Raw genomic sequence first — 19,240 nt, forward strand, 5'->3', positions numbered from 1 at the left:
CAAATAATATAAATGGATTTAATGGACCAACGACGAGTCGTGCAGCATTTAATAGCATATCAATGCAATCACCACTTTTTAGTCAGCCATTAACTCCATTAACAGCAACGCCAGTGTCAAATTTTAATAACAATAATAATAATGAGCCGAAAAGTAATTTTAGCAGTCTACTCGATTTAGACAGTCAACAATTACTGAATGAGCAAATGTTTAATAATCTTAGTGGGGAGCTGAAGAACTTGTCGTTCGGTGACTTTCCAATGGAATCATTCTCAAATAAGACGGATAATGATCGAAACAATATTAATGATGGTATCAGAAAATGATGAAATCAACAGCAATAAGAAGGACTCAATTTTAATTTATATATGTTAATTACATTGTGATTATCAAAAAAAAAAGAATCAAGCATGATAATCAGTTTTGTCAACACAATTTTTTATCGTTCTTTTACAAATTGAGATGAGTGATTTTTTTTACAATAAAAATGATATTGTCGTTATGCCTTAACAAATAGATGCTTTACATGCTTCATTAATTCTTATTTATGTGTTCAATTTTTTCTAACCGACTTTTTAGATTTGAATTTTATGCTTTTTAAAGTTGTTTTGAATTTTCAAATTTCAGATGACCGGTAAAATTCAACGGAATTTTTTATTTTGAAATTTTCATGGTAAATTTCAGGTGAACGTAAAATTTTCAACGGATTTTCATATTTTAAAATTAAATTCATGAAAATTTAAATTTCAGACGACCGTTATTTTCAGAAAATTCCCTTAGCTGACTTCACATGACCAATCGTCATTATTTTAATTTTTAGATGACGCAATAAGTCCACAAACGTCACGCAATATGATTAATATTAATTTATGTAAGAAGAAAGGCTTCATAAGTATTAAAAATACGTCTGAATAACTTCCTATCTATAACATGTTAGACGTCTGACGTCTGAAATAGTTTATTACTCATAAATTGAGCACATAAATAAGAACTGATGCTGCGTGTCAAATATAACTTCATGTTTTTTTATTTAATTTTATTTTTTTTTTTTTGTAAAGCCACAGTTTTTTCTCTTTTTATTCTCGCAAAATGGTAAATTAATTATGCTTTCTGAACGAAATATGTCCTTTTATTATTATAATTTAGCATACGTGTTTTCACAGATTCACGTGAAGTAATTCCTTATTTTTTTTTTGCAATGTACACATTATCCACACAGAATATATGGACGCAGAAAAATGAGCCTTTTTAATAGTACTTGTTTTTTTTTAATATTTATATATATATAGATGTGAAAAATTGCTAATTGTTATTTTATGTTCCATATAAAGTTCCTCCAATTTTTAATCAAAGTCAAACTCAACGTCATCACCTAGTCGACGGCTAGATACATTTTCTGAAGTATTTTCATTTGAATTATTAGAACTATTATTTGTTGTTGATTCTGCATTTCCAGAATTCGGTTGACTAGTTGAAGCCTGGCCGCTCAATGAAAATCCTAAAAATTTAAGCCTAATTAAGGAAATTGATCGTTAAATTTTCAAATTTCACTAACACTATCAAAGAATTTTAACAAAGCAACAATGGAAATGTTTGATGGTGTTAGTAAAAATGGACATTAAACTTACGTAAGGTATTATTAGATGCATTTGAATTGCTTTCTTCTTCTGGTACTAATGATTTTCTACAGACAGGACAGGTTCCATGCAATTGTAACCATGGAAGTATGCAATCTTCGTGATAAACGTGCTGAAAATAGGAAAAATTCATACAAAAAGCTCATTTTATCAACAAAAATGTCCAACTTACAGTACAGGGAAGTTGACGAACTGTTTCTTTAAGCTGAAAATCCTCCCAGCAAACGCTACATTGTAATCTAGAATCTACTTGTTCTTGAGTTATTTCACATTTGGGTATTTCATTGATTTTCTCTTTTTCCAACGGTGGTGGACCTGAAAAATGATGATTAAATTGATTCTACTCATAGATAAGACTTGATATGAATTATTTACCAGCATTATCCATTTGATTTAATAATTGTGTAACAATTGTGTCGAGGCCTTGCTGTCCCCACGCATAATCAGCTATAAATAGACGCATTTTAATTAGAGAAAATTGCAATTATTATAATTGGATCTTACCGGGATTAAAAAACATTGGAGTACGTCCAGTATTTGCACCATCTGTGATTGATACCAGAATCTCTTGTAAGATATCTTCAAAACTTATTGGTCCGGTTCTTCTTCTTCCAGCATTTCCACCACTACTGCTAGGGTCTTGATCATTGGCATAACTATTCAATTAAAACGTGTCAATCGATTGACAACAAAATGCTTAATTAAATAGAGTAAATTACCTAGTTGTGGCATTTGAAAATGATCCACTAATTAATGGTCCGAGCAAAGTATTCATGTCATGTAAAACTCTAAAAAAGTGAGGCTCCTCTTCAGTTGGTTGATTTGCTTCTACATTTTCCGCTAGTTCCTCTATAAATCCTTGCTGACATGATGGACAAACAAAGTCCTAATGATAAGAAATAAGTATCAATTCGCAATTTTTTTCGTAACTTTGTTAATTCAATTTTCGTGTACTTACAGCATCTGGATGCTTAAGAAATGAATTACTGCAACTGTGACAAAAGAACGACTTACGTCTATCGCTTTCTTCTGATGATTGTGATGACATTTTTTACTTAATTAGCTTTATTTTAGTGAATTTTATTAAAATTTTCCGAAGAAAACAAAGTAGGTGGCGTATTTGTATGCCCTTCGAATCCTGGCTCGTTAATTTTGATGACTCATTTTTTATGTAATTTCCTTGACAGCTTATTATAGAGCCATTGATATATTCTATTCTATAGAATCAAGCATCTAAGATGACAAACATACTTCTGAAAAGTTTAATTTGTATTACTTTCATTAACATCCAGTACAGACAATTGAAGACAATTATATTATCTGAACCGATAACCGATTCGTCGGCATTGTTTACAAAAACATTGTGCTGAAATTTAAAAAATTATTCTTTAATTACGCTTAATTATAGTAATTTAAATTCATAATGGACTCAATTATTCCATTCCTCGATGAATCTGAACAGCCGTTCAGTCATGAAGACATTATTAAAGCTCGTACAATGGTAAATCATCAAATTCACATAAAATTTTGCAAAAACTAATGGAATTTCTTCTAGATTATGGAAAATCTCAATAATCTGCTGACTGCATCATCTTCTCAAATCAAAATCGAGTTAGTGACTAAAATACAAGAACAAGTATTGAAATGGGCGCCTGCTATGAGAGTTCTAGAGGAAGTTATTGACGATATTTTAGCTATTTCATTAGATCAGAATCAGGATGTTAAGAAGTCAATAATTGGATTTATTGAGGAAGTTTGGTAAGTTTTAAATTATTGGATGTTGCTGGCTATGCTAACATAAATCATATCATTTTAGTAAACAAAAAATAAGGATGCTGCCCAAAGTAATAAAATGCATAGCAATGTTCCTAAGATCAGAATCAGCAATTCTTATAAAAAGAGTTACACAGGCTTGTGGATCAATTTATAAAAATACACTGCAGTGGATGTGCTCGACAGAAGACGTAACAGAAGAAATGAAAGATTGTTGGGAGCAATTGTGCTTAATTAAGGCACAAATTCTAGACATGATTGATCATGAAAATGATGGAGTTAGAACAAATGCAATTAAGTTCCTAGAAGGAGTGATATTGTTACAAACTCATCTAGATCCAGACAGCATGAAAAAAGAAAATGATTTCTCATTAGCTGATGTTCCATTGACATTGACACACATTAGAAGAAGAAAGCTTGAAGAGGAAGCGATGAATATTTTTGAAATTCTACTTAAATTTCATGGAGCTTCTCATATTTCCTCTGTTAATTTAATTGCGTGTACAGGGACATTATGTACGATTGCTAAAATGCGACCAGCTTTAATGGGTCAAGTTGTGGAAGCGCTAAAAAGTCTACATTCAAGTTTTCCACCGACTTTAACAAACTCACAGATTGCATCAATCAGGAAGAACTTGAAGATGCAATTTATTAATCTCCTTAAGCAACCAGCAAGCTTCGATTGGCGCACAACAATCATTCCAATTTTACAGGATCTCGGAGCAAGTCAGAATGAAATCAACAGGTCATTGCCAAAAATGGACAAAAAGGAGATTCAGATGAGAACAAAACGAGCACTAGAAAATGAGGAAGCACGAAGTCAAGCAAAAAGGGCACGACTAGAAGAGAAAAAGAAGTTAATTCTGGATAAAGTTCCTAAAGATGACGAAATGGAAGTGGACGAAGACACAATTTTTGAGCAACAAAGACGATCGGACATGATTAATGAGAAATTCATTGCGGATGCAATTAAAAATGTCGAAGTTGCAGCACAATTAGTTATTACGTCCATGACAAAACTTCCTGATAAAATTCCAGATTCCTTTATCAAGAACTATCAACCGAGCATCGGTCCAGTAACAATAACGAACCAAATTGATAAAATTGCAAGGAACTTTGCTGCTCAACTAACGGAAGTAAAATTAGGTCCTGGATCTAAAGAGTTAACTGCAGATGAGCCATTAAAACCGAAAATATCAGTTGAAGAGGAACAAAACATTATTATGGGCGAGGATTATCAAAAAGACGAGACAACAAGGAAGCTTCGTGAGACATTAGAAAGAATGAAGGATCAGCCGAAGTTAAAGCAGAGAATCAGAACATTAAAGCTCCAAGAAATAACTAAGCCACTCCATAAAGACTTGAAGCAACAATTCTTAAACGATGCAGTACGAAGAGTCTTAAAATGTGAGAGGCAGGCATTAGTCAGCGGGATGGGATTTAAGCGTAAAAAGATCATTACTGTTTTTGGATCAACATTCATGCCTAGTGTCCGTGAAATCATAATGGAATATATTATGGAGGACATAATTAAAAGATTCGATTTAGCATTCATGTGGCTTTTTGAGGAATACAGCTTGATGCAAGGATTCACTAGATTCTCATACGTAAAGTCTGAACATAAACATGATTATGCTTATAATCGATTACTGTCAGAATTAGTGTTGAAAATATTAAATCGTGGATCAGAATTTCGTGAACGTGAAAGCTTAATAAAGCGACTGTATCTTGAAGCTCCATGTGTCAGTGACGAAAGTGTTGATATTCTTACTAGAATTTGTGAGAATGACGATTTGTATGAATGTGGATTAGTATTGTTAAAGGACTTGCTTATTCGAAGACCTCCAAGGGAGGAATACTTGCTTGAAACTTTACTTAAGTTTTCTGTCCATCAAAATACCTTGATTCGCGAAAAGGCAATCGAAAATGTCATGATTGTGTATACAATGCATCAGATTATGCTGCAGAACATTGAAACTTTTGCTGTAAAGTCAGTCAATTTCCTACAACTGCAACAACCAACTGAAGCTGCTATGAAATATATGCTTTTTAGTGACTTAAATCCTCCAGAAGCATGGACAGAGGACATGACTAAATCCTTATTGAACCTTTATCTTGTTTTATTGCCTCACAATGAGTCGTTGATCCAGGAATTATCAGCTGTTTATGTTGCTGCTACGCCAGATGTTAAGCGAATAATCCTTAGAAATGTTGAAGTTCCTGTAAAGAAATTAGGAATTGAGTCTAAGCCTCTGTTGAAGTTACTGGATGTTTGCGCTAAAGGAACTGAAACGTTAATCACTAGAATAATTTACATTCTTACAGAAAATTGTAAGTTCTTCATCTTATTACTCTTGTGCCTTATTATATTTTATTTTAATTATTTTACAGCATCTCCAACGCAAGAGTTGATCGACAAAGTTAAGCACTTATACAATACAAAGTTAAATGACGTTCGAATTCTAATTCCGATAGTTTTACATCTCACAAAGAAGGAAATTATTGCAGCACTGCCAAAGTTTTTGAAACTTAATCCACAGTTAATGAAGGATGTCTTAATGCGGTTATTAGGAGTAAAAACTGAGGCACAGAGAAGCAGCTTACAGCCAAGTAAATAATTTTATTTTTAATCCTAGGATTTAATTTAATCCGACTGCTTTTAATCCATCAAAAATTACAATTCAAATATTTTTTGACCGTTAATTTTCAAAATATTACTGACCGTTATTAATTTATTACATTTTAGTTACTCCAACGGAGCTCCTTGTATCACTTCATGCCATCGACACTCAACAAGCAGAACTAAAACTAATCGTCAAAGCAACATCTCTGTGCATAGCTGAAAAGGATGTTTACACACATGAAGTACTTGGTGTTGTTATGCAGCAACTTGTTGAGATGAATCCATTGCCAACACTTTTAATGAGAACAGTAATTCAGTCTCATACATTATATCCACGACTATCTGGATTTATTACAAATTTATTGCAAAGATTGATTGTTAAGCAAGTCTGGAAGAATAAATTAATTTGGGATGGATTTGTTAAGTGCTGTCAAAAATTACAGCCACAAAGTATGGGAGTAATGATTCAATTGCCAGCATCACAACTTCAAGACGCACTCCAAATCTGTCCAGATCTTAAGGCTCCACTGTTAGAGTATGCTCGTGAGATGAACAAACATCAAATAAGTCACGTTACATCGCAAGTTTTGGAAGTTCTTGGCGAATCACAAACGGAACCAACACCACAAGAGGAACCTGACGCACCAGGAATATGAAAAATTGAATGTTAATGTTTAAGCTGTTCTTAATAAAAATTAAAAATAAATTGATATGTTTAAAATAGCTCTTTATTCTTCTTCTGTCCATAAACTTCTTATTCACTGAGCGTTCTCGCGCTATTTACTGCTTCTTTTTCTTTACATATAAAAAATGACATTTTTAAGAATCTTCAATGATATTCGAAATAAAAAATATTAAATAAATGAACTAAATTAGTATGAAAAATGATTGATCGTTGACAAATAAATTTAAGGTATGGATTGCACATCTCGTAAAAGCTGTCGATTAGGGATCTTTTTAATTGGCTGCCAAATTGCTAGTCGACCTCTACAACTTCAGGTTGTGCTGGAAACAAATTTTCAATATTAATTTAATAAATTTGGACATAATTATTCATGCATAGGTCCCCAAACTCCGTCTAATACCCTTTCTTCTTAAACTTTCTTTATAAAGCGCATTCCAAAGTCTAAGCCTACCTTGAGTAGAATTTTTGTTTGATTGTTGACTAGGTTTCTGAACACGTGATACACTCTGTATTACTTGTGAATTTATTGGTTGACTTGTGACACGCTGTAAAACAGCTTGATTGGCATTTGGTCGCTGTGTTAAAACTTGTACATTGCTTCTTTGTGGCTCAATTTGTTGTATACTTAAACGCTGTGAACCGATTTGTTGTGAGTTTTGAGACAGACTGATTGAATCTCCGATTCTTAGTCGCTTAAGATTTTGATTTGTTTGATTCTGAAATTATTTTTAAAATAACGTATTTTAGAAATTTAAATTCTCAACACCATACAAATGTTTCAAAATTCACCACATTTGTACGGTTTTGAAATTAAATCAAATCAACAATTTCCGTTACTTACATCAATGACTCGTTTTTGCTGCTGATGCATCATTTTTGAAACATTCGGCGACATCTGTTTTGTAAGTGGCATAGTACGTACATTTGTAACTTTTTGTTGCGACGTGAGATTCGGATTCACCACAGATTGTGATTTATTGACTGATTGGACGGGAGGAATAGTTTTAGGAGGAAGTCGTATTATTGATATTGAGTCATTGCTCGTTGTATTGCCAAGATTTATTAATTGCGTACCTGAAGTATTTGCTTGTTTTGTCGTATTAACAAGCTTTACAGTTGCTGGACTTTTAACTAATTGACGATTTATTGTCTTCATTGCAGGACTGACTGTGACGAGATTTTGTTTCTTATTTGCAGGTATAGCCTTATTATTTGTTGGTTTCAGCCAAGGTGTTGCCGAACTTAATTTCCTCATATCCGATAATTGAGGATTTAATGATCTTTGAGCTGGTGAATTTGTCGGCTTTTGAATGACTGTACCTTGTGCTGTTTTTACAACATTTGGACTTTGTGACTTTTGAGACACAATACTTGCATTTGATTGATTCTTATTAGCATCGCCTGTTTTTGTCATAATTACATTTGGACGTATTAAACTACGCTGATTACCAAGAATTTTATCTGTAAATCCTTTGACAGCATTGAGTGTCTTACCAGCTAATGAGATTTTTTCGACTTTCTTTGGATCATTCACTGCTTTTGGTAATGTACGTGCTGACGTACCTGCAATGGATTTTGGTGGTGATTGATCATCGGGCAGTATCGATAGATTCTCTGAACTATTTGGTGGAACAACTATTGGATCCATAATGACTGATCGTTTTGATAAATTTGTAGGAATTGGATTATTCTTATTTGCATCTTTCTTGTTGTAACCTAAATCAGTAACTTTTTTCTTTGGTAAATTCTTATTTATCTGTGAACCTGATGTTTGTGCTGAATATGGCATCATTGTTGGCACAATTGATTGATTATTATTACTACTTGTCGATACTGGTTGTGCAAAAATACTATTTGAAGCAGGTGGAATGTTGTTTGCATTGTATGATGATGTCGCAGCAACTGCCATATTTCCTAATGCTGAAATTGGATTATGTGAATTACGAAGAACTGATTGTTGCATTAATGGGGAGGTGGATGAGGTAGAATGGATATTTGTAGACGTGGGTAGAGATGATGAGTAAATATTTAACGGATCGTAATTTCCGAATCTTTTTAGTAGATCGTGAGTATAGAATCCTGAAGACATTGGGAAATATGTTGAGCTCAAACCTAATGAATCAAGTCCAGATAGTGATCCTGATGGCATTAAGCCGGCTAAATTACCGTAATTTGTTGTCGTTCCCATCTAAAATAAAAATTATATGGATTAATGTTTGTGACTTAATAAGCAATTTAGGAATGACTTACCATGTCTTGGTAAAGCTTCATAAAGTCCGCAGATATTGGACTCTTTCCGAAAGCTCCCAAAAGTTGACTATTTGCATTAGGATTATTACTCTGAAGTTGATGGCGATTTCCTTGCAACTCAGCTAGATAAGAATTCCATGCCTCATTCTTTTCATCCTCATTCAATTCTTGGTCTGGTTTATTCTCCAATAAGCTATCATGTTCATGGAAATTATACGCAGATTTTGGAAGAGCATGCAATAAATATCTAAGAATATCGTCACTGGGGAAATTTGGTGTCTTTTCTTGTGGTTTCAGTTCATAAGGAACGAATAGCTCTTCAAGTTCAGTTCTCCTGCGATATAAAATGATATGATTAATATTTGGATATAAAATTAATCATTAATCAGCTTACACATAATGTCGATCGATCTGCTTTTTCTCCACCACACGATGACTCATTGCCTCTTTTGTCACACTTCTCGAATAAACTCTTTCTTCCATTGTAGATGCAGCAACAAGTCGATATACATAACATGTCTTTTTCTGTCCCAATCGAAAGATTCGGAAAATGTTTTGATTGTCATTTGCAGGATTCTGTAGGAAATGATGAAAAAATATCAAATTTAAATTAAGTCATCAAGTTCATCACGTCAAGCTTACCCAAGAAGTGTCAATAATTATACAGCGATTAGCAGCAACCAGATTAATACCCTGACCTCCAGCTTTTGCACTAAAAATGACACAAATTATTAAAAATAATTACTGGACATAGAAATAAAATCCTTACCTAATCAAGAAGCATCGAAGTCGTGGACTCGGCGAGTTGTTAAATGCATTAATCATTTCCTGACGAACATTTCTTGGCGTTGAGCCATCCAGACGGAAATAATCCTTTCCAAGTTCCCATGTTGTTTTGTATTTATCCAATCCATACAGTTTAGCATTCGGATTGGTTTCCTGGTTATGAATTGCTTTCATAAAACCTTCAATAATATCCAATACAGCTACAAACGATGAGAATATCAGAATCTTTTCCTTCTTCATTTCACACAATCGCAAAATTTCAAAAAGTAATATCATTTTATGTGACGATGTTAAAGAATTCATGTCAGTTTCAGTAAGCATGCTATTCCACCAATTATTCGTGACAGCAGTTGTGCCTTGACTAGTATCAAAAATATCATCTGGCTCGTCGCCTTCTTCCTCATTAAATGCATTTTGTGATTTTTTTGCTTCCTTTAGTTGCTGTAGCTGTTGTTGTTGCTGTGCATTTCCAAATTTATGTTCACCTTTTTTAGCACGTTCATATGCATATTGGAGAACTCGCGGATGTGTCCAAATCTTACGAAGTGCTGTATAAATTGGAAGTAAATTTCTTCCCATGTGATCATCTCGATTTGCTTGCAAGCAGGTGTTATAAAGTCGTTCCTGAACCTTTGTTAATGGTATTGAAATACAATACTCATATTTCATAGGCAAGAACTCTTTAAGTACTTGAGCATCTTTTCGTTGAACGAATCTCGACAAGTTCTTATTAAGGACATAAGACTTTTGCTTCATTTTCTTAATCTGGTGATCTGTCGAGTCCTTATTTTGACCATCCTTAATTGGATTTGCATAAATGTTATTAAATTCATGAATAGTTCCGAGAATATTTGGCTTAATCCATTCAACCATAGCATAATATTCATGAAGTGCATTTTGTACTGGTGTTCCTGTCAAAATAATTCGTCGTCTTGTTGTGACTTTAGTAATTGCACGATTTGTTGCTCCTTTTTGATTCTTAATTATGTGTCCTTCATCACAAATTGCAATATGTGGTCCAGGATTTAATAAATATTTTGAGATTTGTTGCTTGTATTTCTTTGTCGTTTCCTCTGGCAGTGCAATTTTACTTCGTTTATGTGATCCACTCCAATTTGCTAATATTCTAAATGATTCATAATTGATAAGGAAGACGCTGGGACGTTTTGACTCAAACCATTCTCTCAGCTTGTCTATTCGTTTCTCAATTCTTAAATTATCCTCTAAATATATCACAACCGGTTTATTATCAAGTCCATTTAACCATTTTCTGAACTCTTCGACCCAATTATGGATTGTTGATTTTGGACAAATGATGAGAATTCGTTTTGTATGCAATTCAGGATAACGAGTGACGGTGTGCAGTAAAGCTATTAATTGCAGTGTCTTACCCAAACCCATACAATGTGCTAAAATACATCCTGAGCCATTGTTTTCCTTTACCTCGTCCACTGAGCCATAGCAACTGAAAATGGGAAAAATAACGGTTAGAATTTATTTGAAATTTTTCGATCAAGAAAATTTTGAACTTGGTATAAGGAATTTTTGAATTTTGAACTTCAACGGTTTTTCTGATTGGAATTCAAAATTTTAGATGGAACGTGGTTATAACGTATTTCATGTTATATTAAGTTATACTGGAATGTTCTACAATTGTATAACATACAGAATAATCATTATCATAACGTAACTACGCACATGATGGTGAAATCACTTTTCTCGGAATGCAAAAATTACACAAATTAAATATTAAATAAACTTACTTATTGTACATAAATTTGATTCCGTCAACTTGATGATCTTTCAGCTTCCCAACAAGTGTTTCGTGAACGACAATTGCCAATTCCTTTTCTTCACTATAATCAAGGACCAGTTCATCTGCAGCAATCACATCACTCTGTGACAACCTCTGTGTTAAATATTGTGACATCCTCTTTTCCTTGTCTTCAAGCTTCTTCACACGCTCATTTTCATCACGCTTTGCCTTCTTTGTTTCCTCTTTTAATTCCTCTTCCGTTAATTGCTTACGACGTCTTGACGGTCCTTCAGATATTGTCGAACTGATTTCGCTATCACTCTCTGAACTTATACTAATGCAATCTATATCATCTAACGAGGGGGACGGAGCTTTTGATGATTTTTGTTGATCGTTCTTCTTTGGTGATTCAACCTTTGTGCTACTTGATGGCTGTTCAGCAGTTAATTGATCATCAGCAGTGCTTGATATTTTTTCAAGGTATTTTTCTAATGTTGGTGGCATCCTTTCTGCACGAATATTAATGGTTTGCGTTAGATCCACAACACTGGTCGTCTTTGTGGCTTCTATGCTGTTTCTTTTTGAACTACTTTGTGATCCTTTCTTCATCTTTTTTGTTGCTAGTTGACCATCACTTTTATCGCTTTCATGGCCACTACTTTCATCGTCTGAGTCATCCAAAAGACTTTTGTTGAATATTTCCCGCTCAAAGCTTGACTTCCGATGCCTTTTTCTAGACTTTTTATCCTCACCATTTTCCTTAACGTCAGACATGCTTTCATCACTTTTCGTTAGACTTATGTCTAGTTGTGGCACATCTCCGTTCACTTTTGGAATTGGTGGCGGTTCCTTAGAAACTTCTTCCTTGGCAGACATCTCTTCGTCACTAGATTCAAGCTTTTTAGTGGATTTCTTCTTCTTTTTGGATACTTTATTGTCATTTCGCTCATCATCGGAACTAAAGTCTTCCGTTTGGGAAGTGACATAAGATTCTTCATCGTCATCATCATCTGAACTTGCTAATAAATTATTTCGTGCCTTCATTTCAAGCTTTTGCTTTAATTTTAGTTCCTCATCTTCACTTGATTCATTCTCAATGTCACTTTTGTCGATCTTTTTAGGCGATTCCGATTCACTTTCTGAGGATTCGCTGTGTACGGAAGAGTCATCTGAATTTTCTTTAGCCACTTTCTTTGCTTTTTGAGTAGCCTTTGCTGACTTTTCTGTCACATTTTGTGACTTTTGTGTCTCGTACCTTCGTTGATCTAAGGACTTCAAGTTTGTTAGACGATTAACGGAACTGTCACTATCACTGTCGCTTAAGTCCTTGTCTAAGCTGCTGACAGATGATTTTCTAGACTTTGGTGTCTTTTCATCTGTGCTTGATTTTCTTGAACTTCCAGCGACTTCATCTGTTGATATTTCAATATTATTGTCCTTTGACGTCCTCCTGGATTTTGCTAAACTTTCCTTGATCTTATTAATTTCATCCTCAATCAGCGTCTTATTTTCATCTGTTTTGTTGTCAAATGCCATCAACAATGCAACATTGAAGGTGATAAAATTGTACAGAGATGTCCTGAATTTGGAATTTCCATTCTCGACATCTTCCTCGCTGACAAAGACAGAATCTAATAGCTTTTGATTATTCTCACAAAATTCGGCAGTCTTTTCTTGTGCATTATTAACGTATACTTTTAATTTGTCTGCTTCCTCAACAATAGTTCCATTGACTTTACACTCTTCCTTATTTTCCGTCACTTCATTACCTGTATTTGTTTCTACAAGTTCTTGTTTGACTTGAATCACATCACTTTTTATTGACATATCACCAGATGATACATCCATTTCAATAGATGTGACCAATTCATCAGTTTTCATCGATTCTGCAGTTTTCTCAGTATCTTCTTGATTTTCGACCATTTCTGAACTTGGATTCTCACTTTTAGATTTATCACAATTTTCCTCAACTTCCTTATTCTGTATTGTTTCAACAAGAACTTCCTCTGGTTTTGATAAAATTTCGTCCTCATTATTATTCAATGAGAACATCATTTGCTTGAGATACAGGGATAATTGAGAATGCTGGTGTTCATTAGTTAAGTTCTCAAAGAACTTTGTGTATTCTTTAAGGAGAATAATTGCATTTTTACTAGTCGATAGATTTGCTTCTTGTAGGATGTTCTTAACAATATCATCACAGAATGAATTGGGTTCTTTTGGTGGTGGTTGCGAGTAGGAATGATCATTGCTTTCGTTACTCTTATTAGCTCTTGTGCTGTCATTTGTTGAGTCGGTGCTTGTGTCTTTTTCCTCTACATTTTCAACAATCTCAAATTGTTCTTGGTCTTGTATTGAGCAGTCATCATCCATTTCAATGGGTGTTTTTAAGAACTCAGTTCCAATAGTGCATGATTTAAAAGATTCTGTTGGTTCTTTAACAATTTCTTGTTCATTCTGATTCTTTTCCTCAATAGGTTGCATTATATTGCTCATAAAATTGTCACTGTCACTATCGAATGGTGTACTTGATCTTTTTGGATCTTCTTCTCTTAATTCAATTTTTATTGCTGTCATTCCTGGTACACGCGGCTCTTCTTCTTCATCATCGATATACACTAAATCAGGTGCTACTTCATTTGCAGCAACTGACACGACCTGTACATCTTTGAAAAGATTCTCTTCCATCATGATATTTGTTTTTGTTGTAAATGTTGTTTTTAATGGATTGTTTTTCTATTATTCTTGTTGTTGTTATTTTTCCCTAAAATTGTACAATTCTATGCTTTAAAATGTCTTTATGTTGCTGATTCATATAAAGTCATAATGATTCTATGCAATACCACTTGAACTGGTGATTATTAATGCAAATAAATGCGTAATTAACTTACTTTTCTATAATTTACATTTTAAAAATAAAATTCATAAATTTTTCCGCTTTTTTTTCTTTTCTTAAAATTTTCCTCACTATCAACTTTAATTAATGATTTATTATGTCCTATATATGCATTAACTTCTTATTTACATAACATAAATAATTTTCATTAATTTCTTAGCCGTATTCTAGTATTTTTCTTTAATTAAAGAATTGTGGTTTCTTCTAGTTATAAAGTTTCGCAGATTTTTTAGCACATTTTCTTTCGCGGACAATGAGCTTAGAGATCCATTTTGTCTGACTGACTTGTTTAAAAGATTTGTTGCGAAAGCACGTAATGATTTATGATTCTTTACAATTTATAACTTCAATTCCTTTGCACCTCCTTTAGCTATTTGTTACTGTTATTTAATTAAATTAATTTTTCTGGTTTTACTGTAAACATCATTGACGACGAATTAGCCACTTTTTTTAAATTTCAAAAATCCGTTAAAAATTTAAACTCCAAAAAACTGTTAAATTATATGTTAATTTTTTATTTCCAACCATGAATTCATTTGCTGGTTTACAATAAGAAAATGCGTTTCATTTATTCGTTTACATAAGCAATAACGTTTAGCGTACATCCGTACTCGTTTAGCGTGCTAAGGGGGAACCATAAATCAAAAATTGATAATATATGTTGCTATGATCAAATGTTTGAAATTAAAGCAATCCATGTCATCACATGAATAAATTAATTTCATTAATCATCTTTAAACAGCATGCAGTTAACATAATCAAGTCATTTAAATCTCCTAAATTTTCCTTTTGTGAATAATTATCAACGGTTTTTTAAATTTTAAATTAGGAAAGTGACATTTTAATAGGAAAATTACTGAATCATTCGATCCGTGTAAATTACTCATTCAAGCTCATTTATTACAAAAAATTATTTAATTTAATTCATATCAAATTCATCCGATTTAGAGCTCTAGCTTAGCAAATATCATTCACAACTTGACATAAAGGCAGTAAGGATCAAAAATGCCTAATTACACAGTGAAAGTTAAATGGAATAAGGAAACATTTACTAATGTTGTGAGTATCTAGCAATTTCGCAGTTATAACAGAAAGTACAGCAAATAGAGTCGCTTATTGCTTGCCAATTCTTCTATCAAACTGTACTAAATTGACTGTAATTAATACAATGTATTAAGAATGTATTTTAAATGAGTTTTATTAATTTTGCAAAAATAGGTTGTAAATACCGACGAAAGTGTCTTAGAATTCAAGGCTCAGTTGTTTACTTTATCATGTGTCCCAGTTGGTGAGTATTATCATTTATCAGCATAATTAATTGCTACCCAAACGATTAGTCATACAAAATGTCCAAAAACATATATTATCATTGACATTTGACATTTTGATCCTTTTGTTTACAAATTTTGTTAATTAAACTTAATCATCTTCCAGAGCGTCAGAAGATTATGTGTGCTGGAAAGACTCTTAAAGACGATGAGTGGAACATCCCATTGAAAAATGTAAGTTCTTGGTCACAAAAATTTCTGCTTAGTCATTCCTTACTTTTTCTTTGTTTATATGGCTAAAAGCTGTGCTATATACTCGTACTTAATGACATTTCCATTTTAGGGCGCTGTGATTCTTTTATTAGGAACATCAGAAGAGATCTCAGTTGCACCAGTAGAGAAGACGAAATTCATTGAGGACATGACTGAAAGTGAGCTTGCTCAAGCAATTGAACTGCCACCAGGCTTAGTAAATTTAGGCAATACTTGTTATTTAAATGCTGTGGTTCAATGTCTTCGATCTGTTCCGGAGTTGCGTGAGTGTTTGAAAGAATTTAAGCAAGAAGCAGGTTTTGCAGCACCGCAATCAATTACTCTCGCAATGAAAGGTGTTTTTGAGCAAATGGAAAGAAGTGCAACTGTTACGCCAATTATGTTATTGCAGACATTACATGCTGTTTTTCCACAATTCGCTCAAACTGGCGAGAAAGGAACATATCGTCAACAAGACGCAAATGAGTGTTGGGTAGAGTTATTAAAAATGCTTCAACAAAAACTGCCGACACGTAATAGTGAATCAAGCACAACATCGTATCCATCATTTATTGAACAATTTTTTGGCGGTACTTTTGACTGCTCTATGAAATGTACTGAATCTGAAGACGAGGAACCGTCAAAGTCGAAGGAAAACTTTCTTCAATTAAGCTGTTTTATTAATCAGGAAGTAAAATATATGCACAGTGGATTACGTTTACGTTTAAATGAACAAATAACTAAGCGTTCATCTTTGCTTGAACGTGATGCTATATATACAAAACAGTCACTCATTAGTCGATTGCCAGCATATTTGACCATAAATTTTGTTAGATTTCAATATAAAGGAAAGGAAGGTATTAATGCAAAGGTATTAAAGGATATTAAATTTCCGCTTGAGTTTGATGCTTTTGATCTTTGCTCTCCTGAATTGCAACAAAAATTGATTCCAATGAGAACAAAGTTCAAGGAAATTGAGGATGCAGCTGTGTTAGAAAAGGATCAAATTAAAATGAAAGGCGAAAAGGTTGAGGAGAAGAAGACACGAGCATTGCAGTACTATTTTGATGAAGATTTAGGAAGCAATAATTCTGGCTTTTATACATTACAAGCTGTGTTGACTCATCAAGGTAGAAGTTCATCGTCTGGACATTATGTCGGCTGGGTTAGACATAAAGGCGATCAATGGCATAAATTTGATGATGACACTGTCACACCAGTTGCTTCTGATGAAATTCTTCGCTTGTCTGGCGGTGGAGATTGGCATGTTGCTGTAAGTTATGCCTTAATAGGTATATTTGAGAGTTTTTAATAATATTCATTCCTTTACTTTTAGTATCTTCTCCTCTATGGCCCAAAAATCTGCAATGAACCAATCGAGGAAGGAAAGGAAGAGACCACACCAATGTCAGTCGACTAAGCATCAAACTTTCATGAATTTTTTGATTTATACATTTGTAATTTAACTGATTATTCATTAATAAATCATGTTGATATCGTGTCCTCTAGTATGACATCTATGAATTAGTATTGAAGGTGTCTCACTAAATGGCATGCAAACTTTTTGGCAAATAAACTGTCTTGAGTCTTTAATTTATTGGGTTAATTATAATGTTTACCTTGTTTCTTAAATTAGGCATGCAAAATAAGCATCTGGATCACAAGAAGACATTGGATGGATATGCTTCATATTTATAGTTACTCTAACAAGAAGTAGATAATGGAGTAGCTGCTTAGAAACGTAATAATGTGAAAAACTTGTTCAAAATGTATGAATGAAGTTAAATGCAAGCAATTATGCATCATAGTGAAAAGAGCAAGGCAAATGAAGAAGCACAAATATGAAAAACTTCAAGTAAAACTTTATATAAATGAATATTTGAATAACACTTTGATTCGTATGTGATTTCCTTCCTCACAAATGCTTAAACTATCTCAAAACAAACGATTGAGTTTTGTGCAATTTAGATCTCATATTGAGCATTTTTTGTTCCTGTAGATTCTAATTGAAAAAGTTTCTGTTGCTGATTTAATTTTTTGCGAGAATCATGAGGAAATCAACAGCAATTCAGGAATGATATTGAAAATTTTGAGGTTAAATGCTTTAATATGAATTTCAAAGTTGTAGTTTAGCTATTTTGTGTCTCAAAACAATGGAAAGACAGTAACAAAGTACTAAACTGGGAATAAAGCCTTAAAAAAAGCAAAATTGCTTCAAAACTTAGTAAGCTTTGCAAAAGTTCAATGCATAACCTCAATTTTACTTGGAATTTTCAGAAATTAATCAAGTTTCCATAGATCAGACATTCACAATCGTTTGGTAAAATTTCATCGATTCTAACTCAATCGAAAAGATGTGTAAAAGCGCGAAAAAAAAAAATCGAAAAGAAATCCCGTTCCTTTATGCAAATGAAAATCCTGTTAGAATTGAAAATTTATTTTTTTTTTCCAAAAAGTTATCCATCTTAATGAAAAGAATTGAAAGGAAAAGACTTCCACAACCCTTTAAAATCGTAAACATTCGGAAGAAATTATATAAATTATTCATTTTTAAAGGGAATCGAGGAGAGAAAAAGCCTTGAATTATGTAACCGTTCGATTAGCATAGTAAATAATAAATAAATCTTCGTGCATTAATTATTCTTTATCGACTAATTCATTCATTCGGAATAATTTAAAGGATTATTTAGATAAGATTGACGACGGCGCGTTTATATTTTTGGATTCATCGTTTAGCAAGCATGGTAAAGGAATTGACCTTTGTTAATGTTAAATATACTTAACTTAAGAAGGAACTAAAGGATTACATTGGATTTTTGAATGGGATTTCTAAGTTTAGATTTCAAAGAAAACTAGATTGATTTTTGGCGCTATAATTATTAAAGGAATTGTTAATCAGGTTTAATTAGCAAAAATCGGGTATAAATCAGACTACATGCGAATTTGGTTCTGATTTGACGGTCCAAACCCACGGCATAGTCGTAACATTGATACTCCATGCCAGATTGGCGTCGGCCTGGTGTCGGATTTTGGATCGATGAACCGACTTAAGCTGCTTGGATGTTTTTGATCGGGTTGAGATTCAGTAAATTTTTCAAATTCAGCCCTTTCTAATACTTCAGTTATGTCAAAAAAAAAGATCAAATATTTCTTAACTTTGAGAACCATCAGCGAACATCCTTTCCACAAAATCCAAAGATTCTCAAACCTTGTAAGTATTCATAAGTCCTCAATACATTAAAATATTGAAAAATAAATAAATATAAAATCCCTCAATTTTACAATATAAATTCTGCTTTAATACAGAATCGGCT

General features: G+C 33.1%; 4 protein-coding genes across 7 annotated transcripts; 2 read left to right on the forward strand and 2 right to left on the reverse strand.

The window, feature by feature from the left end:
- Nucleotides 1-417: 417 nt before the first annotated feature.
- Nucleotides 418-2,765, reverse strand: Iru (E3 ubiquitin-protein ligase Iruka). The gene is made up of 7 exons (XM_070644455.1): nt 2,596-2,765; nt 2,357-2,523; nt 2,142-2,293; nt 2,013-2,084; nt 1,810-1,952; nt 1,629-1,749; nt 418-1,498 (listed from the first exon to the last, which is right to left on the reverse strand). Exons 1-7 carry the CDS (start codon nt 2,683-2,685, stop codon nt 1,344-1,346), a joined length of 900 nt encoding a protein of 299 aa, XP_070500556.1. The 5' UTR covers nt 2,686-2,765; the 3' UTR covers nt 418-1,343.
- Nucleotides 2,766-2,976: 211 nt separating this feature from the next.
- On the forward strand, nt 2,977-6,754 carry Sym (symplekin scaffold protein). Its single transcript, XM_070644636.1, has 5 exons — nt 2,977-3,138; nt 3,193-3,395; nt 3,454-5,741; nt 5,802-6,020; nt 6,157-6,754. The coding sequence occupies exons 1-5, from the start codon at nt 3,061-3,063 to the stop codon at nt 6,687-6,689; spliced, it is 3,321 nt and encodes a 1,106-aa protein (XP_070500737.1). The 5' UTR covers nt 2,977-3,060; the 3' UTR covers nt 6,690-6,754.
- Nucleotides 6,744-14,619, reverse strand: LOC139093797 (transcriptional regulator ATRX homolog). Of its 4 annotated transcripts, none has more exons than XM_070644635.1 (10): nt 14,402-14,619; nt 11,518-14,274; nt 9,738-11,219; nt 9,611-9,680; nt 9,363-9,544; nt 8,969-9,302; nt 8,885-8,906; nt 7,560-8,638; nt 7,170-7,434; nt 6,744-7,038 (listed from the first exon to the last, which is right to left on the reverse strand). In XM_070644635.1, exons 2-10 carry the CDS (start codon nt 14,199-14,201, stop codon nt 7,010-7,012), a joined length of 6,147 nt encoding a protein of 2,048 aa, XP_070500736.1. In that variant the 5' UTR covers nt 14,202-14,274; nt 14,402-14,619; the 3' UTR covers nt 6,744-7,009. The 4 variants fall into 4 exon arrangements, with proteins under 4 accessions (XP_070500736.1, XP_070500735.1, XP_070500734.1 ...); XM_070644634.1 differs by having other exon boundaries at nt 8,831-8,906; XM_070644633.1 differs by having other exon boundaries at nt 7,560-7,699; nt 7,793-8,906.
- A 662-nt stretch (nt 14,620-15,281) lies between these two features.
- Nucleotides 15,282-17,502, forward strand: Usp14 (ubiquitin specific protease 14). Its single transcript, XM_070644318.1, has 5 exons — nt 15,282-15,465; nt 15,625-15,694; nt 15,841-15,908; nt 16,018-17,199; nt 17,263-17,502. The coding sequence occupies exons 1-5, from the start codon at nt 15,412-15,414 to the stop codon at nt 17,344-17,346; spliced, it is 1,458 nt and encodes a 485-aa protein (XP_070500419.1). The 5' UTR covers nt 15,282-15,411; the 3' UTR covers nt 17,347-17,502.
- The last annotated feature ends 1,738 nt before the right edge of the window (nt 17,503-19,240 follow it).

This window comes from Chironomus tepperi, unplaced genomic scaffold (genome assembly GCF_022539635.2).
Source record: "Chironomus tepperi strain 1889 unplaced genomic scaffold, CSIRO-AGI_Ctep_v1 contig_337, whole genome shotgun sequence".
Lineage (NCBI taxonomy): Eukaryota > Metazoa > Arthropoda > Insecta > Diptera > Chironomidae > Chironomus > Chironomus tepperi.